Consider the following 25,689-nt stretch of genomic DNA (forward strand, 5'->3'; position numbering starts at 1 on the left):
GTCTCCGTGAGGGCGTGTATGTCTGTGTCTGAGGGAGAGAGCGAGAGGGAGTGAGTGTGAGTGCGGGGTGGGGTGGTGGCCGTTACGTTCGGGGCAACGGCTAAGGCAGTGGAGAAGTGAGAAGAGAAACAACGTCCGGCGCTTCCGCCTTCGCCGAGGAGGAGGAGGCGGAGGAACTGGTAGGGAGAGGAAAGCCATTTGCCCTGGGCCTGCACTAGACCTCGTCGGGCCGCCCGAGGTCTGGCTATGTGCCTTTGAGGGTCGCCGGGGACGCCGAGCGAGAGCCGAGCGCGATGTCTCAGCCGCCGCCGCCGCCGCCGCTGCCGCCGCCGCCTCCTCCCCCCGAGGCTCCGCAGACTTCGTCGTCGCTGGCGGCGGCGGCTACTCCGGGGGGCCTCTCGAAACGGAGGGACCGGAGGATCCTTTCCGGGAGCTGCCCGGATCCCAAGTGCCAGGCGCGCCTGTTCTTCCCGGCCTCCGGTTCTGTCAGCATCGAGTGCACCGAGTGCGGACAGCGGCACGAGCAGCAACAGCTGCTGGGAGTGGAGGAGGTGACGGACCCGGACGTGGTCCTGCACAATCTGCTGCGGAACGCGCTGCTCGGGGTGACGGGAGCACCCAAGAAGAACACGGAACTCGTAAAGGTGATGGGCCTCTCCAACTACCACTGCAAATTATTGTCGCCCATATTGGCACGCTATGGAATGGACAAACAAACGGGCCGGGCCAAGCTTCTCCGGGACATGAACCAGGGCGAACTGTTCGATTGCGCGTTACTGGGTGATCGTGCCTTCCTCATCGAACCGGAGCACGTCAACACGGTGGGCTACGGCAAGGACCGCTCCGGAAGCCTCCTGTACCTGCACGACACTCTCGAGGATATCAAACGGGCCAATAAAAGCCAGGAATGCCTCATTCCAGTGCATGTGGACGGGGATGGACACTGCCTGGTGCATGCTGTGTCTCGGGCCCTAGTGGGCCGAGAGCTCTTCTGGCATGCCCTGAGGGAGAATCTCAAGCAGCACTTTCAGCAGCACCTGGCGCGATATCAAGCCCTGTTTCATGACTTTATTGATGCTGCCGAGTGGGAGGACATTATCAATGAGTGCGACCCTCTGTTTGTGCCACCCGAAGGTGTCCCCTTAGGCCTGAGGAACATCCACATATTTGGCCTTGCTAATGTGTTACACCGCCCCATAATTCTCTTAGATTCCCTCAGTGGCATGAGAAGCTCTGGTGACTATTCAGCCACCTTTCTACCTGGGCTCATTCCTGCAGAGAAATGCACTGGGAGAGATGGCCATCTGAACAAGCCAATCTGCATTGCGTGGAGTAGCTCGGGTAGAAACCATTATATTCCCCTGGTAGGCATAAAAGGGGCTGCTTTGCCCAAACTGCCCATGAATTTGCTTCCTAAAGCATGGGGTGTGCCTCAGGATCTTATTAAGAAGTACATCAAACTTGAGGAGGATGGTGGCTGTGTTATTGGAGGAGACAGAAGTTTGCAAGATAAGTACTTACTTAGGCTGGTTGCTGCTATGGAAGAAGTCTTTATGGACAAACATGGTATCCATCCTAGTTTGGTTGCTGATGTGCATCAGTATTTCTACAGAAGGACTGGAGTGATAGGAGTTCAGCCCGAGGAAGTTACAGCAGCTGCTAAAAAGGCAGTAATGGATAATCGCCTTCACAAGTGTTTGCTCTGTGGTGCCCTTTCGGAACTTCACGTCCCTCCTGAGTGGCTGGCTCCAGGAGGGAAACTGTATAACCTGGCAAAAAGTACTCATGGGCAGCTGAGGCCTGACAAAAATTACAGCTTTCCCTTAAACAATTTGGTTTGTTCATATGATCCATTGAAAGATGTTCTGCTACCAGACTATGGATTGAGTAATCTAACAGCCTGTAATTGGTGCCATGGCACATCTGTGCGAAGAGTCAGGGGAGATGGCTCTATTGTGTATTTGGATGGAGACAGAACTAATTCCAGGTCTACTGGTGGCAAATGTGGTTGTGGATTCAAACACTTTTGGGAAGGGAAAGAATATGACAACCTCCCGGAAGCTTTTCCTATCACTCTGGAATGGGGAGGAAGAGTGGTCAGAGAAACAGTATATTGGTTCCAGTATGAAAGTGATCCATCTTTGAATAGTAATGTTTATGATGTTGCAATGAAACTTGTAACCAAGCACTTTCCGGGTGAATTTGGGAGTGAGATCCTAGTTCAGAAAGTTGTCCACACTATATTGCATCAGACTGCAAAAAAGAATCCTGATGATTACACTCCTGTAAATATAGATGGTGCTCATGCTCAGAGAATTGGAGATGTGCAAGGACAAGAATTAGAGTCTCAGCTACCAACTAAAATTATTCTTACTGGACAGAAAACTAAAACTCTGCACAAGGAAGAATTAAACATGAGTAAAACTGAAAGAACTATTCAGCAGAGCATCACAGAGCAAGCTTCTGCAATGCAGAAACGGAAAACAGAGAAACTGAAACAAGAGCAAAAGGGGCAGCCCAGAGCTGTTTCCCCAAGTACTATTCGTGATGGGCCATCGTCGGCACCTGCCACCCCCACCAAGGCTCCCTACTCACCTACAACTTCTAAAGAGAAGAAGATTCGAATAACAACTAATGATGGACGACAGTCCATGGTTACCCTTAAGTCTTCAACAACCTTTTTTGAACTTCAGGAAAGTATAGCCAGAGAGTTCAACATTCCTCCGTATTTACAGTGTATTCGATATGGCTTTCCTCCTAAAGAGTTAATGCCACCCCAGGCAGGGATGGAAAAGGAGCCAGTTCCTCTACAGCACGGTGACAGAATTACAATAGAGATCTTAAAAGGCAAAGCAGAAGGTGGTCAGTCCTCAGCCGCAGCACACTCCGCCCACACTGTGAAACAAGACGAGATTGCTGTCCCTGGCAAACTGTCATCCAAGGAACTTCAGGAGCAAGCTGACAAAGAAATGTACTCCTTGTGTCTTTTAGCAACATTAATGGGTAAGAGCAATTGAAGTCTGATGGTATGTCATGGGTGCAAGTATAAAATACTGAGTTTTTTTGTTGGGAGAAAAAAACCTGGTTACCATAAATCCTTAATTCTATACATTAGAAAATTACTTTCTTTAGTGTTTTGGTAGCAGATATTAATATGATTACCGAGTGAATATTAGAAAAGCATAACTACAAAATGAAAGTAGTTCCTCAACTGTCACCAGATTATTTATTTAAACATATCAAGATATTTAATTGCTTAAAAAAACAAATGTATCTATTTAAAGTTCTTTTTTTTTCTCCCTGCTGAGCTCTTAGGCCTTTCCATTTTGATCCTTTTTCACTTAGTTTTAATTTCATTTTCCTGCCTGTCATGTGATCTCAGGACTTCCTGTTTGATGAATTGCAGTTTCTGGTGTTTATAGTCTGCACTCCTCCATTTCCTGTTCTCCCTTTCCTTCATCATGTTTTCCTTATGTGCACACTAGGTTGTGTTTAATTTCATGGTCCAGGGACAGTGCCATAATTGCAGTGAATAGCTCATAAGAAACAAAGATGGCAATGGGGTCAAGAGTTGCTTTTTAATAATTTAGTATAAATTGAAGGAAAATACATTATCTGTTAAATACATAGTTTCAACATTTAGATGACTTAGGATACTGCCTCCTGGTACTTTTTTTCTCATTATTTGCTTAACCTTTGTCCTTTAAGCCTGTTTTAGCATATTTACACAAGCTTTTAAGTATGAAGTAAAATTTAAATGTTAAATGTTAGAAGGGCCTTAATTTTGCTGAGACTAAACTTTCAGCTAGAAAGGTGCTGGCTTTTGATTCTGATTTCTATGACTACTAAGTAGCAGTGAATTTGGCCTTGGGCTACTATAATGAAGATTTGTTATTACTGGTTTATTAAGTTGGGAGCCTACTAGTTAATGGGAGGTCTAAAAACTGTACAAATTTTCAAGTTGATATTGTTGATTTAGTTTGGCAGGCAAACCTAGGTATTTCCATATTTCTGGGATGCCGTGGTCTCCTAGAGACTGCATGGAATAGAGGAATGGCTGTATGATCTTTGGAATCAGAAGACACAATTTGATTCTTGGTACTACTGCTTACTTTCTTTGTGATTTCATGCAAACTATTAACTCCCCAGTACTTCAGTTGCTTTAGTAGAAAATATCTCTTGTAGTTGATAGGAGCATGGGCAAAATATTCTTAGAACTCTGAAAAAAATAAATAACATCCTCACAAAATGAATAAAACTAGTTATGTACAGAAAACTTTTTTCCCCCCCCAAGACAGGGATTCTCTTCGGCTTTGGAGGCTGTCCTGGAACTGGCTCTTGTAGACCAGGCTGGTCTCAAATTCACAAAGGTCCTCCTGCCTCTGCCTCCTGAGTGCTGGGATTAAAGGCATGCACCCCCCCCCCCCCTACTGGCAATTTCCCAAGTTTAAAACAGGATAATGTTTTTCTTTTTCTTTTGGTTTTCAAGACAGAGTTTCTCTGTGTAGTCTTGGCTGTCTTGGAACTCACTTTGGAGACCAGACTGGCCTTTAACTCACAGCGATCCTCTGCCTCCTGAGGCCGGAATTAAAGGTGTGTACACTACTGCCAAAATGGTAATATATTTTATAATGAAAGTTGTTAAAATGTCAGTTTATAATTATTTAAAAAATAATCCAATTTTCTGAGAACTGTTCAGATTGTAATGAGTTCCCCAAGATACCACCTTCTGTTCTAATCCTCTTCACTTTTAATATTTACATTGTTGTTCACAATCCATCAGATTTTTTATATGTACATATCTATTGCCAACACAGGATTTTAAGTGTATAGGTATATTTTGCTAATATGAGATACTTCTGCTTTAAGAAACAACACAAGCCTGGTTTGGGGCTGCACGCCTGTAATCCTAGCACTCCAAGCACTCTGGAACCTAAGGCATGAAGATCATGAGCTTGTGTGAGCCTGGGCTACATAGCAACACTGTCTCCAGTGATGACAACAACAACAACCAAAACAAAAACAATCAAAACCCCAAAACAAGCGAAGTACTATGGCAGTGGCTGCTCCTGTTTAAATAGTAGTCTTCTCTCCCTGATTGCTGAATTATGTAGAGAAGGTACTCTTTAAAAGTCATGTGTTTGTAAAAATAGTAGTTTTGGAATAGTTAAATCATATGACCATATATAAAATAGAGAGTATTTAGTAATTCGATGTTTAGATTGGTGATGCTAGGAAACAACTGGAGCTGTTTGGAAAATTGCAAATTTCAAAATGCAGAAATTAGCTCCTTTATATTTGTTTAGAAAGTAACTTATTAAGCTTTACAGTACTTATTTATGTACCTTCTCACTAATAGTTTTGAATATGTCCTCTAAAGGTTTGAGAGACTTTTATTTACTATTCTAAGTAGAGCCCCTTTGTTTTTGTATTCTATTCATTTTCCTTACTACACATATTAGCAGTTTAATGATCTTGTTTGTTTGTGTAATTATTTATTTGCCCCTCCCTGCACTGGATTTGAAGTCTACAAACAAGGACAGTATAACTTGTTTTAACGAATACCTTATCACCTGGCACATTGTATGATAGCAAGCAAATGCTTGTTGAGTGAATGAACACAGACTAGTTCATCAAAAGAAATGCATGCTGTGAACCTGAGACCATGTCAGAGGTACAAAGATGAGACACAGTTCCTGCCTTCTGTGAACTTCCGTATTATTTTTCTGTTGTTAAGGAAACTTAATAGAAGAAAGGGTTTATTTGGGTTTATGGCTTCAGAGAGATAAGAGTCAGTCATCTTCATCATGGCAGGGACGCATGGCCACATGCAGGTGCTGCGTCTGGCCAATAAGCTGAGGGAGCTCACTTATTTTCTTTTCTTGAGACAGGGTTTTATTGTGTAACAGCCTTGGCTGCCCTTGACATAACTCTGTAAAGCAGGCTGACCTGAACTCACAGAGATCTGCCTGCCTCTGTCACCCAGCGCTGAGATGGATTAAAGGCCACCACTAGTGGGCTCACATTTTAAGATGTCCGAAGGAAGCAGAGAGCTCACTGGGAATGGCAGGAAGAGGCTTTGAAACTTTAAAGCTCTTACCTAGTGACATAATTCCTCCAGCAAGGCCACACCTCCTGAGCCTACTGAAACAACATCAGGGAACCAATCTACCAAGTACTAGAGACTACAGGGGACACTTCTCATCATCAGGAGGGTATCTGCTGAGGGAGCCTCCTGCTTTTATAGCTTTCATTAAAACATAAAGATGATAAACCCCAAAGATATCTAACATAGAATTTAAAAAACCATGCATATGTTTGGAGATTGTATTGGTGAAATGTGCTGACTTGTAATAGCCGGGAACATGTGTTTTTTTCTTTTTTTTTTGAGGGTGGTTTTGTTTGTTAGCTCATAGCTTCAGATGGTTCGATTTATCATGGTGGGGAGGGTGTGTTAAGGCACAACAATTTATATCATGGAGGTCATGAGGCAGAGAAAAGGACTGTTTTGAGCTTTTACTGTTTTTTTTTGTGGTGTTAGGGTTGAATGTAGGACCTTACCTCCTTTTATTTTTAAGATCAATAATCATTAAATAGATTTTGTATTATTTATATCAACAAAATAATACATAATCTGCTCAGGATGGGGAATTCATGGAACTAGTCACAGTTGCTTTGAATCATGATACTAGTATAAAATACAATACTATTTTTCCTGTGATATTTCACATGTACTTTTAATCCATTTTATCAAGACCACTGGGGTTTATTGAACTTAGTTTTTACAGGCAGCCATCTTCATATAGTGCTTAAATCAACCCAATTATGGCTTTGTAAAATATGTTACTATAATCCCTTGTAGATCAGTTATTTGTACCATTTTATGGTAGTAGCTATGGTCTACCATAAGAATTTGGCCTATTTCTTTTTTCTTAGTTTACTATTTTATTTTCTGATTATCATGGCTTTATCACAAAGTAAGATAGGTTTAGGTGAAAAACAAGATTTGCCGGTAGTTCACTTAAAATGTGATTTTTATGTCAGTTTATTACAAATTTTTGGGAAATGGAAATGTTTGTTGGATTTATTGTATTGTTTTTCTTCTGAAAGGACTGTGGCTTTTTACTACAGACTTTTAAAATATAGGGCCTAGTTGGATCAATCCCCAGCATCCAAAAACCTTACGACACTAGTAATTTCTTTTTTATGTATCAATGAAGGTGGTACTGGTGGCTGAATCTAGGGCCTCACGCATGCTTAGCAAACATGTTTCTACTTAGATCGTAATACCTCAGGATTTTCCAAACTCGGATGCTTTTTTTTTTTTAAGGTGACATTGGATCTCTATATTATTATTCTCTTTTTATATTTTTCTTCAAATGCTTGGTGAATGTTTGAAATCTAGATCATACTTGTTCATATTGTTATTCCTCATGTGCCATTAGATGGTTCTACATATTTATGTGTAGTGAGAATAGTCATGATATGATGTTGATGCATATAGATATGTCTTTATGTAATTAATCATTACATCCACACAGACTCTTGTGTGTGTGTGTATTCCTATACATGATTGGGTTTGTGGTCCATGTATGTACATTATAAATACATCCTTTAACACTTAATGGTGACACTAAAAACTTGATTTGCTTAAGGGACTGAGAATTAAGTAGAAACAGGGATATGTTTCTTAGAAATAGTTTTGACTGGACTGGCAAGATGGCTCAGCAGGTAGAGGCACTTGCTACCAAGCCTGAATACTTGAGTTTGATCCTTACTCAGCAACTGATACAAGGAAGAGAACTGAATCCTGAAGATTGTGAAGATTGTTTTCTGTAGGGTTTGAACCTTGCTCTCCAAATAAATACATGTAATTAAATAACAACAACCAAAATATAACCTTTAGAGTTTTTTTTTTTTTTTTTAGTTTTTTGAGACATGGCTTTTCTGTATTGTTTTAGAAGCTGTCCTGGAACTCCCTCTGTAGACCAGGCTGGCCTTGAGCTCACAGAGATCCGACTGCCTCTGCCTCCTGAGTTCTGAGACTAAAGGTGTGTGCCACAAACGCCCGGCTAGAGATTGTTTTTGAGCATTGATAAAAGCAAATGTTTAAATGGAAGGGTCTGTAGGAGGAGCAGAGAGTTGTTAAACGAATACCTTTAGCATTCTAATAGAAACAACTTCATCCTAATTCAGATGTACTCAAGTTGTTTATGTAAGGTTTAGGAATATAGTTCAGTTGATAACATGCTTGTCTAGCATGCGTGAAGCCCCAGCAATGCATAAAACTGGGTGTGCTGGTGTATGCCTGGTTTGTACTCTCTTTACTGACTAGGTAAGGGAAGAGGATCTGGAATAAAAGGTCATCTCCAGCTGTGTAGTGGTTGGAGGCTTGCTTGAGTGACATGGGACATGGGAACATTAAAATACTTGTCTGTTAATTACAAAATACACAGTTAGTTGTTGTCAACCATAGTTATGCCATGCTATAGAATATTGGGTTATTCCTCTGAAAGCCTGATGTCTGTCGTGCACACCTGCAGTCACTGCACGCTTGAGGTGAGGTAGGGTTACTGTGAGCTTGAGGCCAGACTAGGCTATATAGTGGTTTCTAAGGCAAACTGGGTCAAAAAAAAACTTTTAAAGAAAGTTATTCTTCATGTCCAGCAATATTATAATACCTAGTAGCTATTTTATCTGTATCCCTCCCTTCTCGACTTTCCTCCAAATTGCCTTCAGAAACATTTATAGTTACAAAATTGGAATGAGACTTTTCAAAAAAAAACTATATTAGTGTGTGCACCTGTGTCCCTGTGGAGGTCAAAGGACAGGTTGTGGGAGTCAGTTCCTTCTACCATGTAGATCCCAGGAACAAATGCAGGTCTTGGACTTGGAAGTGCCTCTAGCCATTGAGCCATTTTGCCAGCATATGATAATCTTTTAAAAATTCATTTCAACTCTGTTTTATTGTTAGAAAATATCTATATTCTTGGGATTAGAGAGATGACTCTGGTTAAGAGCACTGGCTGCTCTTCCAGAGGTCCTGAGTTCAATTCCCGGCAACCACATGGTAGCTCACATCCATCTGTAATGAGATCTGATGCCCTCTTCTATCATGCATGCTTATATGCAAATAGAGCACTGATATATGTAAATAAATCTGAAAAAGAAAGGAAATACATATTCTTAAAACAAATCTTTTTTTTTTTAATTTTTTTTAAATTTTATTTTCCAGTTTAAATTTAGATAAGAATCAAGGTTGCTTCACAAGTCAGTTCCAGGTCCCTCTCCCATTCCCTCCCTTCCTCCCGTGCCCTCCCCCCCCCCGTTATCCTCTCATTTCTCCAGGGAGGGTGAGGCCCTCCATGGGGGTGTCCATAGTGTGTCATTTCATATAGGGCAGAGCCTAGACCCTTTCCCAAGAGTTCTGGGTGAGAGTGCACCTCACATTGTTCTATTGGAGTCCAAAGTCCGTGTGTATACTTGGGATGGGTACTGATCTGCTGCCCAAGGCTCAATAGAATCCCTAGGCCTCTTCACTGACACCCAGATTCAGGGGGTCTTGATCAGTCCCATGCTGGCTTCCCAGGCTAATGCCTGGGATTCAAGAGTTAACCTTTGTCTGGTCAGCTGTTTCTGGGGGTTAAACCAGCCCAGTCTTAATCCCTTTAAAACAAATCTTTTAAACAAATTTTAAAAATTAAAAATTTCTCATAGAAAAAAACCATCCAAGTGAGAAGAAAATCATACTGTAATACATATATCTTCTGTTTAGAGAGCAGAACTGAAGACAGTACATCAACTAGAAATATTTTACTGTTGTACTGTGAGAAATAGCTGACTCTAAAGCTAGTTGGGGGCTATCACTGTAAAATGTGTTGATATAATGGAGGATTCAGATTCACCACAATAGTCCTAGAGAGAATTTGTCTTTTGTTTTTGCCAAGTATGACTTATTAGAGTCTTGAAAACAGGTAGTGCTATTGCTTGCATTTTACAGATCCAGTGCTCTCAGAGGGACAGTTACCCTACTTCAGTTTTTTTCCCCCTCTGAATTGTTTTTAGGTATTGCTTAAAAGGAAAAAAGCCTCTTTCCTTTTTCCCCCTAAATGTTGTGCATTAGTGTTTTGGTTGCATGTATGTGTCAGATCCATTGTAACTAGAGACAGCTGATTGTAAATTGTCAAGTAGGTGCTGAGACTCAAACCCAGGCCCTGTAGAAGAGGAGCCCGTGTTCTTAACTGCTGAGCCATCTTTCCAGCCAGAAAAACAAAACAAAACAAAACAAAACACCTCATTTGTTGTACTCATTCAATGTGTTTGCTCAACCAGTGTTAGGAATGCATTTGCTCAGCTCTGTGCCAGGGCCTGGAAATAGAAAATCTGATAGGCTACTGACCTTACCCCGAATCTGAAAACCCTTGCATTTAGAAGAAGAAAGCGATGAATTGTAGAATTAAATAGAATTTTATTATTTATTTTTATTGTGCTTATTTAAGTGTGTGTGTGTGTGTGTGTGTGTGTGTGTATGTGTGTACGTGTTTACACCCATGAACACAGTCTGCAGCACATGTATGGAAGCCAGAGGATAGCTCGGGGGAGTTGGTTCTTTTCCCACCTAGGGGTTGAACTCAACTTAGCAGTAAGTGTGCCTTTACCAGATGAATGATTACTGAATTTTAAATTTATTCTTTAAATTTCCTTTTAAGGAATATATAACAGCTATTGTCTTTAGGAAACTGGAACAGTTTATGTTGCTTCATAAAAATCAGGGTAGAGGTTACTGGGATTGGTGGTGAATGCCTGTAATTCCAGCATTCAGGAGTTGGAAGAAAAGAAAGGAGGACTGAGAGTTCAAAGCTAGTCTCAGCTACATGGTGAGACCCTGTCTTAAAGCAACAAAACAAAAGGTCAAGGTAAGGCATGAAGTGAGATTGGTAGAGAAGGACCAGCTCTTGTATTATTAAAAAAAGAGGTCTTGGGCATTGACCTATATTCTTTTCTGGTTTTTTCTTTTTCCTTCCTTCCTCCCCCCCACCCCTTATTTAGACATTGTCCTATAGCTCACATTGGCCTTGGCACTCTGTGTAGCTGAGGATTACCTTTGGACAGCTTCGCTTCAGTGTGTGAGGTTTAACGCTGCATGAACAAGGGAGTTGGGGAGGACAAGACTCAAGAGAAAACCAGTTGAGAAGGGAATAGTTGAGAAACAATGGTGTAGGCAGGAGACAAAGACAGTAGTAATATAGATGGAGAAGACGCCATGGGGTGCTTTATGAGACTGGTGAACTTGTACAAAGATCCCGATCTCTAGTCCTTTTCCTTTCTTTTTTTTTTTTTTTTTAAACCAATAAAGGTAACTCATTGGAGGTATTCATATACTAAAGGAAGCAATTTGACTCTTTTCTTTAGCCAGTTGATGTCCTACATATTTATAAGCAGGGCTGTGAAGTGCCATGATGTTTGTCTTAATATGATTTGAACTCTAATGAATGTTTAATTTTAGGGGTATCATAAACTTTGGATTGATACACAGGATTCAGCCACATTAGCTGTGTGATGGATATTGGGGTAATTATGTAAGCATTGTTCTGAGCTTGTTTGCTTGTGAGGGAGAGAGATGATAGTAAAAGAAGCTGTAAAAGTGCCTTCTCAGCTCAGAGATAGGTAGATAATAGAGGCTTAGCTAGTATTTATACTTCATTTAATCAAAGAGTGATAGGGCAGTATTTCTCTTACTGGGGTAAAAATTAGTTCTTAGTCGATAGAGAGTTAAAAAAAAAAAAAGACCTTACCCTTAATGTACAAAATTACACACTTTTACTGCATAAACAGTATAGTGTATTATGGTACAGTACAGTATCGTATCTGTGCTACTCAAATGTCATGGGGGAATGGGGCTGATTAGGAAAATAATGTCTGTATGGCCTTTATAGGGAGATGATGAAAACAGACACACGGTCTGTGGAAATAATACACAGTCTAGAGTATGAAATGCTAAGAAATGTGAGTTTTTTCTCATTAGTGTGGTGAATAGGTGCTCACTTTGGCACTTGTTCAGATTCCTACCCCCCCAAACAAAAACCCCACTAATAAACAAAACTAACCCCAAACTCTGCTACCCCATACTTTTTGATGTTTTCTAAATAAATTAGTATTCTTGAGTATTTTAGAAAAACTATGACCATTTAGGATAAGAATGACCATAATTAAATGAAAGGTTGTCACCATAGAAATAATTTTTCCAAATGAAGTTTGGTAAGTTTACCAGTGTAGCTTCTACCAGGAGTTATTGATATTTTTGTACTTGGGGATTTGATTAGTTTTATATTAGTGAATAAGGTATTTGTATAACTGGATGTTCTCATTAACTGAAGGCTCAAATGACAAAACAAGGCTTTTAAAGTTTTATATTTTCATCCGGTTTTCTGAAAATAACTTTAGTTGACTGTTACACAACACCCTCTTTATGGTATGGGAAAGGAGGGTAAGCATGTAATTAATTAGTATCATCAGTGACTTCCATACAAAACTCAGTTCCAACAGTATAATTTTCTAGTAGGAAAGACAAACATTACCCCATTATTGCTATTGTTATTAAAGTGAACTAAGTTCCTTGATAAAGAAATCCTGAAGCTGGGCGTCGGTGGCACACGCCTTTAATCCCACCACTCGGGAGGCAGAGGTAGGCGGATCTCAGTGAGTTCGAGGCTAGCCCGGTCTACAGATCGAGTTCCAGGACAGCCTCCAAAAACAATACAGAGAAACCCTGTCTTAAAAAACAAAACAAACAGCAAAACAATGACAACAACAGAAATCCTCTGTTCTTTAGCAGATAGAAAAGGCATAAAAGCACTAGTACATAGGCATAGCCATACTTCACAAACAAAACGTGACCTTCTAGTCCTCCATTCTTTGATGCTTTCAAATGTGAAAATCTTTCTCCCCATTACCCCCACCCACCCCCCTTTTCCTAGGAATTAACCTCAGCCTTGGGCATGCTAAGTTTGTGTTTTACTGTAAATTGCACTCCAATTCTATTATTGGTTTTGTTTTGAAACCTCTTGATGTATTTTGTGAAATAGTAGTTTGTTTTTGAATATTTTGTCGTCTTTAAAGATTGTTTTGGGTATATTTAATAATTTTCCCCTTAAATTTCTGTTTTTTTACATTTAACATTAGAATAACAAAAGACAATTGCTTATGTTCAGTTGGCCTACTTATTTTTCTCTCTGGCCATTTCTTTTTCTTTTTATTCACTTTTAATACACACACACACAATATTTTATTCTAGTTAAAATGAGTATTTTTAAAATAATCTTTTATGTTCCTGCTTAGAGTTTACAAGCAAGTCTCTCTTGAGCTACTCTGAGATTTCAGATATATTTTGTTTAATATACTCATTGGTTTGTGCAGTTTTAAAGATTTTTCTTAGCTCCTATGTTTGTTTGTTTGTTTATTTATTTATTTGTTTTTTTCGAGACAGAAACTCTGTGGCTTTGGAGGCTGTACTGGAACTAGCTCTTGTAGACCAGCCTGGTCTTGAAATCACAGAGATCTGCCTGCCTCTGCCTCCCAAGTGCTGGGACTAAAGGCGTGTGTCACCACTGCCTGGCCAGCTCCTATGTTTAAAAACTGAAGGAACTTATTAAAAGTTTAGATTGTTATGGTGTCTTGAAAAGTGACATGGGCCTTCAGATACAGCGTCTTTTGTGACAGCATTTGGCAATAGCTCTCACCTTCACACAGTCCATCCATTTTCTAGTGTGCCATTGTATCATATCTGTGTTATACTCATTCTGGATCTTGTTCTTGCAGTCTCTGTTCTTGGCAGAGATGGCACTTTTTTGTCTGTGCTTACACTTTATCTATTTTTGTCTTTCAGGAGAAGATGTATGGTCTTATGCAAAGGGACTTCCTCACATGTTCCAGCAGGGTGGTGTATTCTACAATATTATGAAGAAAACTATGGGTATAGTTAAATTTTGATTTTATTCTTGAATAATGTTTCTATTCAGCTGTTACAAAATGAAGAACATTCAAATAGGGGCCCAGCGAGATGGCTCAGTGAATAGAGGCACATGCCGCCAAGCTGACAACCTGAGTTCCAATCCCTGGGACCCACATGTGCATGACCTCCACACTTGTACCATGGCACATGTGTACCTATGCACACACATGCATATACATGAAATAAGTAAAATGTAATGATACTTTAAAAAAACAGTCAAATGATATTTTTTCTTTCTTTCTTTCTTTTTTTTTTGGTTTTTTGAGACAGGGTTTCTCTGTGGCTTTGGAGGCTGTCCTGGAACTCACTTTGTAGACTAGGCTGGCCTCGAACTCACAGAGATCCACCTGCCTCTGCCTCCCAAGTGCTGGGATTAAAGGCGTGCGCCACCAACGCCTGGCCCAAATGATATTTTATTAAAGATACTAATACCTGGGCATAGTATTAAAAACTTTGACAGCTGGGCATAGTACCATATGCCTGTAGTCCAAGTTAGGGTGTTGATAAATAATTAAGAGAACTGCCTGAGCCTAGGAGTTCTTAGCTACCTGAACATTATGAGATACACCCACTTTTTATTTTTAAATTATATGTGTATATGTATGTGCATATGAGTGCAGGTACTCTCAGACATCAGAAGAAGGTGTTGAGATCCCATCAACTGGAATCACAGGGGCTTTGAGTTGCCCGACATGTGTACTAGGAACTGAAGTGGGGTCCTCTGCAAAGTCAGGACATGCTTTCCACCACTGAACCATCTCCAGGCCGAGAGGCCTTTCTTTCTTTTTCTTCTTCTTTTGTGCTAAGGATTGAATGAAAGGCTTCACACATGTTAGGCAAGTATTCTACCACTGAGCTACATGTATGTGGTGTGTGTGTGTGTGTGTGTGTGTGTGTGTGTGTGTGTGTGTGTGTGTGTGTGTGTGTAAAAGTATCCTACCACTGAACATCCCAGCCTTGTGAGTAAGTATACACATATCTGTGTGTGAGGGGGATACATATATATGTGTGTGAAAGCTAGAACAGAGTCTTAGGTGTCATTCTTCAGGTGCTAGCCACAGTGGTTTTTGTTTGTTTGACTAAGGTCTCTTATGGCCTGGCATTGCTAAGTAGGCTAGGCCAGCTGATCAGGGAGCCCCGGAGATCCACTTATCTCAGTCTCCTCAGCATTGGTATTTTAAGTGTGTTCTGGGGATTGAACTCAGGATCTTGTGCTCATTGCAAGCACTTCACTGATTGATGCATTGTCTGGTACCCCATGTGTGTAGATTTTTAAATACAATATTTTTCTATACCAATGTGCTTTGTTATTATCCTGATGTAGTCAGGCATGTTTTCTGCAGTATAATTAATAATTTTGTTTTTCAAGACAGGGTTTCTCTGTGTAGCTTTGGAGCCTTCCCTAGAACTCACTCTGTAGACCAGGTTCACCTCGAACTCACAGAGATCTGCCTGCCTCTGCCTCCTGAGTGCTGGGATTAAAGACGTGTGCCATAAATTTTTGTATTGCTTTTTTGCTCCTGTTTTAGTCCTTAGTGACTAAAGAATACAAGTTGTGAAATCCACAAGAAATGGATCTGGTTATCTTGCTTGTGACTGTCCCAGAACCAGATAATACAGATTTTTATTGTTAGATTTTAGTAGTGATTGGCAAATCTCATTGCTTTCTAGGTTTTGGGAGACAGCTTGTTTTACATTTAACTTCTTTGTGTATAAAAATAAATATACTTTTATGTAAGTGTAGTTATACCTATCAGATTTTAATAACTTGGGAGAGAAGTTGTCATGGCATGTATTTAGGCCTTCTATGTTTTTGCAGATATGTAACACGAGTACAAATTTTTGCTTCAAATTTGTCACTCTGGTTTAGCTTATTATTTCTTTTACCTAGCCTTATCGACATTAAACACAAAATTTTGTGGTATTCATTTATTCTTTGAACCTTTATTTCTTTAAAACAAAACAAATTCCAATTAGGTTGTTGAAGAAATGTTCAGACGTATAAAGTAGTGAGAGTGTTACTATGGGCACCATGTACCTGTCACCTGGCTTCCACAATTACTAATATGTCTCATCTCTCTTTTCAACTGTACTGTTTTAAGTAAATCTCAGATATATAATTTCATAAGTAAGTACTTTAATGTGTATATATAATGTGAAATATTTTAATTTCATCAAATAATCAGCGTTTAAATGTCAAGCAAATATTTTCTTTCAGTTCATTTGAATCAATAGCTTTTAAAAAAGGACAGGATTATTAGTATTACTAAAATTTAATTTTATTACTATTATGTATATGATTTGTGTGTGCAAGCAAGTGAGAAAGAGTGTGTTTAAGTGTGTATGGGTGTCACATGTCACAGCTTGTTTGTTTGTGGTCAGAGGATAACTTTCAGGAGTCAGTTCTTGGTTTCCACATTGGGTCATTGGGTTTTGGGCATTGAACTCAGGTTGTCAAGCTTGTTTGGGAAGCACTTTTCATCTGCTGAGTCATCTTGTCAGTACAAAGACATGTTTGTTGAGACATGTTTTATACAGAATAAAATTCATATTTTGTGAGGATACAGGTACAAATTAAGTAAAGTTAAGTATCATATACCTAGAATATGTGGAACTGGAAGCATTTTTGATTTGGGGGGATTTAGGGAAGTGTCCCACATACATACATACATACATACTGAACTATATTGTCAATTGAACTCAAGTAAAAAATTCATTTATGTGCCATACCTGCCTTAAACACATAGCCTACAGATAATTTTGTATAATGTCCATAAGTCATTTTGTGTTTTGAAGCCAGTTTCACAGTGTAGAATCTCCTGTGACATTATTTTGTGCTAAAGAAAGTTTCAGATTTTGTCACATTATGGATTTTGGATTGTTGGATTAGAAGTGCTCAGAACCTGTATATTCACTTTATACCTTGTATGTGGATTTTGAGAAACAGGCAGTCATGTGTCTGTTAAAAATGCAGAATATTGTCTATTACTCCAGATTTTTGACCAATCTCCCTTTTCTAGTCCCCACACATTGGCAACCACTGGTTTGTTTTCTGAGTTCATTTATTTTCCCTTTTCTTATTGCATTAGGGTGACTTTTTGTGCCTGGTTCCTTTTGTCTAACATAGTTGAAGATAAACTAACCCAGCGGACATGTCACGTCTGTTACGTGTGAAGTTTTGTTGGCATGTAGACTTGTGTCTACATACTACTTGTTGCTCCTTTTACAGTACAGTGCTAGAATTGATTACTAACAGAGACATTACAGCCCACTGTCCTTTAGAGAGAAAAGCTTTTTTCTGTTTTGTTTTTAATTATATTAGGGATTTTTAATTTTTGCATATGGAGGTCAAATGTCTGTGATCTATGATCTGGTAATAGCCATCTTGTTAGTAAAGCCCCAAGGCAGTGTAGAACATAGCATAGCAAAAAAAACAGGGGTAGTGTATGTGTCTCATTTCTGTTTTAGTGTATTAGTAGGTATTAGAAGCTGACTTCATTTTCATTGTTGAGTAATATTTCACTGATTGAATGTATCACATTAAATAAATTAATAATTGGGTCTGGAGAGATGGCTCAGCAATTGAGTAAGAGTGCTTTTTGCTCTTGCAGAGGATCCAAGTTCAGTTTCCAGCGCCCACTTTGGGCAGCTCACAAGTCTCTAACTCCAGCTCCAGGGAATCTGATGCCCTTTTCTGGCTTCCACAAGTACCCTTCCTTATAGATGGAGCATTGAGCATAAAGTCACAGTCACATACACATAAATTGGAAAAAAAAAAGACCTCAACCAAAGTGTTTGAACTGTTTTCAGCTTTTAGCTGCTATGAATCTAGTACCTATAAACATTTATCATTTATGTACAAATTTTTATATTCACATACATTTTTATTTTATTTATTATTTATTTTATGAGATGAGGTTTCTCTGTATATCCCTGTCTGTCCTGAACTGGCTCTGTACCAGGCTGGCCTTGAGTTCAGAGATCCACCTGCCTCTGCCTCTCCAGTGTTGCGATGAAAAGCATGCACCACTGCTCCTGGCTCCATGCAAGTTTTTCGTTTCTCTTTGGTACATACTTAATGGAATATAAAGTCATGGTAAGTATATATCTTTTATAAGAAACTTCCATGTCTGGGAAAAAGGCTCTGTTGGTGTAAATTACTTGCTACATAAGTTTAGGGCTCTGAGTCCAGATAGCCAGCACTCATGTAAAAAGCCGGGCAGGGCTCATATGCCTATAGCCCTAGGAGAGACAGAAATATTTCTGCAGCTGGCTGGCCAGTCAGTGTTGACAAATCAGTGAGCTGTAGGATCAATGGAATGAATCCTATCTGGGAAAAATAAGATGAGAATGAGAGGAAGAAAGCCAGTGTTGGCACACACATATGTGCAATCCCCCTCATGAACATGTTCATTCCTCCCTCCCTCCCTCCCTCCCTTCTTCCCTCCCTCCCTCCCTCCCTCCTTCCCTCCCTCCCTCCCTCCCTCCCTCCCTCCCTCCCTCCCTCCCTCCCTCCCTCCCTCCCTCCTACAGACACACACACACACACACACACACACACACACACACACACACACACACTTCCATGTTATCTTCCAAAGTGATTAGACCATTTTTCATTTATTAGCACTATATGAAAATTCCACTTGTTTTAGATCTGTGTTGGCATTTGATAGTGTCACTTTTTTTTGTTTGTTTGTTTGTTTTTCGAGACAGGGTTTCTCTGTATTGTTTTGGAGGCTGTCCTGGAATTCGCTCTGTAGACCAGGCTGGCCTCGAACTCCCAGAGATCCACCTGCCTCTGCCTCCCGAGTGCTGGGATTAAAGGCGTGCGCCACCAATGCATGGATGGTAGTGTCACTTTTGTGTGGGTCTGTATGTGCTTATGTTTGTGTTTGTTTGTATGTGAGATACAGTGTGTGTTTGGTATGTGTATGCATGTGGAGGCCAGAGGCCACCTACTTCAAATGTTCTTCAGGAGCTGCCCACCTTGAGTTTTGAGACAGGGCCTTTCATCAAATAGGCTAGGCTGGCCGGCCTGTGAATCCTAAGGATCCTTCTGTCTTTGCTGCCCTAATGCTGCGTTTATGAGTACACCACCATTCCCATCTCTTTTACATGGTTTCTGAGGGCTCAAACTTGGGTCCTAATGGTTGATGGCAAGCACTACGAGTTTTGTTTTTAATTGAAAAGTTTATTAATTTAAGTTATGTGTATGGGACTGTGCAGGTGCCATAGGAGGTCAGACGCTTCCAAACCCCTGGAGTTAGAATTACATGTGCCCAACAAGGGTCTTGGGAACCAAATTCAGGTCCTCTTCAAGAGTGACTCATGCTTAACCACTGAGTCATCTCTCCAGCTCCAGTTGTTTTTTCGTTTTTGTTTGTTTTGAGACAGGGTCTCATTGTATAACCCTAGCTGCTTGGAACTTGCTATGTAGACAGTGTTGGCCTGAAACTTAGAGATCTGCTGTCTCTGCCTCTGACACAGAGATGAAACTGTATTACTTGGCCCAGTTCTTAAAAAAACAAAACTTTTAATACACTTATAGCACTAGCTCACAGTGGTTTATTTGCATTTCTCACGTAAAGTGACATTGGTTAATTCTTTGATGTATTTATTTGCTTTCTTCTTTTTTTCCTTCTCAATGTTAAATGGTTTTTGTTTTTTACTGTTTTATGTGTGTTTTAGGTACATATCATTAATCAGATGAGTGTTTAGCAAATATTTTCCTATAGCCTATAATTTGTCTTTTTATTCTCTTAATATCTTTTGAAGATCTTTGATACCTTTTAAAGTTTAAAAATTTAGATAAAGTCCAGTTTAATAATTTTTCCTTTTATGTTCATGCTTTATGCCTAACTCAAGGTCATTAATATTGTATTCTCTGTTTTATTCTAGATGTTTTATAGTTTCATATTTATTGTCAAATATATTTTGGATATTACAAAAAGCTGTAATTGAGCCAGGTGGTGATAGCACAGACCTGTAGTTCCAGTACTCACGAGGGCAAATCATTTTGAGTTTGAGGCCAGCCTGATCTACAGAGCTAGTTCCAGGATAGCTAGGGCTACATAGCTAAACCATGTCTCAAAAAAAAATGTTGTAAATATAACAGGAAGCTAAATTTTGATAGGTTGCAAAAGTATAAATCCAGGTTTATTTTTAGTTGTGGATCTTCAGTTGTTTACTACTGAAAAACATACATTTATCCATCAGCTTATTTTGATACCTTTTCAATAATTAATTGATGAGTTACATACTTAAAGAGTAAATTATATCAGTAAATTAGCTTTAAAAGTCACTTGAAGCCAAGTGTGGTGCCACAGATCTGTAGTCAGCAGCTGCTCAAAGCTGAGACACTCAGGAATTATTACAAGTTCAAAGCCTAGCTGGGAAACCTAGCAAGACCTTGTCTCAAAATTAGAAAGGGCTGAGACTGTAGCTTAGTGGTAGAACAGCTGCCTAGTGTGAGACCCTGGTTCAGCTCTTAGAACCACCAAATAACCAAAACTAGACAGAAACTCAAGCAAATTGACTATATATATGTAGGTCTAATTCTAGAGGGTTTTTTCCCTGTGTTTTGTCTCTCTTTTTTCAGTGCCATGATTTGATTGTATTTTTATAGTGATTATTGAAATAAATCAGTGTGAATATTCCTTTGTTTCCCCTGGAAAAAAATCTTTTGGGGGGGGAGGGTAATATTCTGGGTCCTTGTTAATCCATATAAACTTTAGGATCAGATTATTGATATCAACAACAAAAATCTGCTGGGATTTTTTTTCTGTGATCTCATTGGATGTATAGACAATTTAGAAACAACACACAGTAATTTTTTTAAGTACTAATTTGCCTGCATGCATGTGTACCACGTGTATTGAGGAGGCCAGAAGAGGTCCTTGTTGGTTTTGTTTTGTTTTTTAAGATTTACTTAATTTTGTATATTTTAAAATTTTCTACATACATGTGTATGTTTAGTATGCCATATATGTAAGGGTGCTCTCCATGGCAAGAAGAGATGTTGAATCACCTGGAGCTGGAATTACAGGGGAGTCGGTCAGGTTTTTACTGTGAATTTCATTCTGTAATAGGTAGTACTCTTAAGGTTATTTTTTCAACATATCTGTTCATTTCATCCATATTGTCAAATGTAGTGGCATAAAGTTGTTTATAGTATTTCCTGTTGTCCTTTAATGCCTAAACAGACCTGTAGCTCTTCGTTCTGAATACCCACATGTAGTCCACATGACTGAAAGTGGGGAGCAGTGGTGAATTAGAATCAAGATCCTCCTGTGTCCTCCACCTCCTGAGTGCTGGAATCAAAGGCATGAACACTATGTTTTGTTTAAAAAAAAAAGCCACTTAGACCAGATCTCTGACTTGAGTATTTTTTCTTTCATTGTATGGTTTGGCAGGACCTGAGGATGTGCTTGGTGGCAGCTCCCTGCTCCTGAGTTACATAGGGCTGGCACCTTCAATTTTTTTTTTCAGTTGATTATGCCAGAAGCATATCAAGAGAAATTTCTACCTGGATTTTTATTAATTGACGTTTTGCCTATTATTGAAATTAATATTTGTTTGAAATAATTTAAATTTTAGTAAATAGAATTGCATTTTCTTATTGGTTTACATTGTGGCTGGTTTTTGTAATTCACATGTTTGTTTAAACTTCCTTTCCTAATGATTTCATGTGTATATTCTCCATTTTCTGGGAGAACTACTTTAAGGTCTTAATGATTTTTTTTTTGTAGTAGAATAAGTTATTTTCAAACAAATAACATTTTGAAAGCTGTTCATCTATTCCTTGGTATCAGAAATTCACTATTTTGGCAATAAATATCTTTATTATACTTTTGGTAGAATTCTAAATAAAATCTTAATATGTTAAATATCTTTCCTTTTCTCTAGGCATGGCTGATGGCAAACATTGTACTTTTCCACATCTACCTGGCAAAACTTTTGTTTATAATGCTTCTGAAGATAGACTGGAGTTGTGTGTCGATGCTGCAGGACATTTCCCTATTGGTCCTGATGTTGAAGATTTAGTTAAAGAGGCTGTAAGTCAGGTTCGAGCGGAGGCTACTACAAGAAGTAGGGAATCAAGCCCCTCCCATGGGTTATTAAAACTAGGTAGTGGTGGAGTAGTGAAAAAGAAATCTGAGCAACTTCACAATGTAACTGCCTTTCAGGGAAAGGGGCATTCTCTAGGAACTGCATCCAGTAACCCACACATTGATCCCAGAGCTAGGGAAACTCTGGCTGTAAGAAAGCATAATACAGGGACAGATTTTAGTAATAGTTCCATTAAAACAGAGCCTCCTGTGTTCACAGCTGCTCCTAGTAACAGTGAGCTTATTCGAATAGCTCCTGGAGTAGTAACAATGAGAGACGGCAGGCAGCTTGATCCTGATGTGGTTGAGGCCCAGCGAAAAAAATTGCAGGAAATGGTTTCTTCTATTCAGGCTTCAATGGACAAGCACTTGCGGGATCAGAGTACAGAGCAGACACCATCTGATCTTTCTCAAAGGAAAGTAGAAGTTGTGAGTTCTTCTGGGAGGCCCGGGAGTCTTCAGACTGGCTTGCCTGAGTCTTTTCCTTTAACTGGTGGCACGGAGAATCCGAATACCGAAACAACTGATAGTTGTGTGGCAGATACACTGGGAGCAGCATTTGCCACAAGGTCAAAAGCACAAAAAGAAAATTCCATGGAGGAACCTGAAGAGATGGATAGTCAAGATGCTGAGACGACTAACACAACTGAGCCAATGGATCACTCTTGATTTAATTAGAGGCTAATAAAGGCAGAATGTTTATTGTGAATATGTAATATTTGTTGGCTGGGCCACATAACTTGAGTAGTTATTAAAAATCTTGTACGTATATAATTCAAAGATTATATCTTGTTATTCAGTGCATGATAGCAAGTGTGTGATTGGCAATAGCTTTTAATATACTGCTGCCCAGGCTGGCTCTGAATTCTTGTAAATTAGTTTAGATATGTTGAAAGAGTTTCTTCCGTATATGTGGTTCATTGGAAGTTCTTTGTCATTTTAATTCCATGAAAGTCTTAATTTACAGACATGAAAAATCTCTTGCTAAATGTTTGGTTTCTGCAAAGACCAGAATTGAAAAGAAAATGAGAGTTTGTACATGTTGCCATCAAGGTAGCCATCCTACATGTCATAAGAATGTCAATTTCAAGTTTACCTGAACTAAATATCTTAAAATACATAAAACACTTTATTAGACTAAAAAGTTATAACATTATAGAGACACCTATTGTTGGCAAAAATATCCTGACAGAGTGTAATGATACAGCATTTTCCTGGTTTGAGCTAAGTTGGGAAGAATGATCTATCCTAGTATGATAAAGTCATTGTGATTCAGTTAGTTGGTCTGAGCCAATATGGCCACTTGTGTGCTCTTGTTGATAGTATGTTGCCATTATTTTTTTAATCTTGGCCTTGTCAAGCTTGACCTATTTTTTAAATCTTGCATAAAAGAGAATTACAATTTGTTTTAGAAAATTTAAAAATAATGGTAGCAGTAGTTAATTTTTTAACTTTTGAAGTATGTCAGAGTCACAGAAAATTTATCTTTATGAATGGGTTACATTGTTCTACAGTTTTGACACAGTGGTGTTTAAGCCTGTATATGCTAAATATCTCTGAGCCCCTTTGAACCAAAAATGTTTCCTTTTTTTCTTAGATTTTCTGTAAGATTTTTTTTTGTTGGCTTCACTTGAGTTTGGGTGCAACATACCATGAGCAACTGAGCATTTGCTTAAACATTGCATTCATTAACTCTTCAGTGCCAGCTTCCTCAAAGCAACTTCCATGCCTATTCTTTAAAAGCAGAGTTTATACTCCTGAAATTGGTACTGCACTATTGTATTCTGTTCTGCAGATCTGTATTTGTAAATGTATTTCAGCCCATCATCTTCCTTTGTTTACTGAAATTAAGTTGAATTTGAATGAATGAAAGACAAATGTATGTTAATATAATCTCTTAGAGCATTCAAAGCCTGGCTGTCTCTGTTTGCACATGTAACAGATGCAGAACTGTTTGCAATTCTACAAAACTATATGTCAGAAAATACATTGTCAGGTGTTTAAAAATCTCTACCTGTTCATTTGAAAGGGATATAAGTTGTACTTTTAGCTTTTTCTAGATAAGGGAAGTTTTTATCTTTTTTTCTGTGATTTTTTAACTGAATCCAAATTAATTACCCCACTTTGTTGAAAAAGGAAGGAATGGAGACTCTAGACATTTTACAAATGTAGCTGAAGTTAAGATAATGTACACCACACCACACCACACCACACCACACCACACCACACCACACACACCACTCTGGATTGGTGTTTATCATACCACATGCTTTGCAATATTTTATCTCCATCCATTTCTAAATTTACTTTCACATATCTTTACATCAAAGTACTAGGAAAATTTTACATTGTATACTAGTTACCAATTCTTAAAGATTAGCTGTGCTTTAAATGGAAAACCACCTTCCCCCATCTCTTCACTCACCACTATCATCATTTTGTCTTATTAAGCCACTGAAATATTCTTTAAATTTTTTTTCCTGGTTTAAGTACAAGGAAACTGTTCAATAAACAGAAAACGTACTGCTTCAAATAAATTATATAACTGCCCTGCTTTAACAGATGCTCTTCTGTGGCTTGGTATGTTTAGTTAATAACTGGCAGGATCTCAAAGCATTAGACTATCAGAAACAAATTTTGTTTTTTCTGGACACAGTCTCACTATATAGCCCTGGCTGGCCTGGAGCTCACTGTATAGACCAAGCTGGCCTTAAACTCACAGAGATTTGCCTTTCTCTGCCTCCTGAGTTCTGAGACTAAAGGCATAGACTACCATGCCTGACTAGAAACAGATTTTATCTCCGTATTAAATACTTGAATTTAGTGTAAACTATATACATGTGACCGTTAGAAGATAGGTTTAATCTCTGACAATACTTCATTGTCTCCAGTGAACAGTAGTGGTATTTAGGGTTAGAAACTTAGCTGGGTATAACTAACAGTTTGGGTTCTCCCTTGATAAAAAATGCAAACAAAAAACAGGCTTGAGAATTCATTAGAATTCTTGAACATATTTTAACTCAGTTGATATTTGAATGGGATAATTAGTGGTTTGGGGTAAGTTCTCAGAGAGTTTGTGTCAAATATCATCTTTGTATTTATGTAAGTGTAGATGATTTTTTACCATTGTGATGCCACTGTATTGCTTCAGTGGTGTACAATAGTTTGTGATCTTAATGTGACATAACTAATTCAAACCAGTTGAGTTATATTTTCAGGGTTTCACTGAACACTGAAGTAATATAAATATTTTTCTTCAGTAATCCATTCTGAAATCATACCAAATTTGAGTTGATGACCCAAAGTCTAGGCAGTTAAACGTGGTGTATGTCCAGAAAGCTGGTAATGAACGATGGTTCTAATGGAAGGAAATAAGACACTGCCAAGTATTATGACTAGTATACAGTTAGCTCCAAGGGAATGGTTACTCAGGAACTGAAGAGCAAGCCTAGATAGCCCATTCCTCTCCCATCCCTTAAACTATGTTTCAGGTGTTTACTGGAAATCTTTAGGAAAGAGAGAGGCCTGAGAAATTCAGCAAATGCTAATATTTGAAATTTACTTTAT

The 25,689-nt window shown here is 39.0% G+C and overlaps 1 protein-coding gene across 1 annotated transcript; it reads left to right on the plus strand.

Moving 5' to 3' along the window:
• Positions 1 to 70: 70 nt before the first annotated feature.
• On the plus strand, positions 71 to 24,129 carry Vcpip1 (valosin containing protein interacting protein 1). The gene is made up of 3 exons (XM_005066748.4): positions 71 to 3,003; positions 13,886 to 13,972; positions 21,920 to 24,129. Exons 1-3 carry the CDS (start codon positions 294 to 296, stop codon positions 22,789 to 22,791), a joined length of 3,669 nt encoding a protein of 1,222 aa, XP_005066805.1. The 5' UTR covers positions 71 to 293; the 3' UTR covers positions 22,792 to 24,129.
• The last annotated feature ends 1,560 nt before the right edge of the window (positions 24,130 to 25,689 follow it).

This window comes from Mesocricetus auratus, unplaced genomic scaffold (genome assembly GCF_017639785.1).
Source record: "Mesocricetus auratus isolate SY011 unplaced genomic scaffold, BCM_Maur_2.0 Super-Scaffold_6730, whole genome shotgun sequence".
In the NCBI taxonomy this organism is placed as follows: domain Eukaryota; kingdom Metazoa; phylum Chordata; class Mammalia; order Rodentia; family Cricetidae; genus Mesocricetus; species Mesocricetus auratus.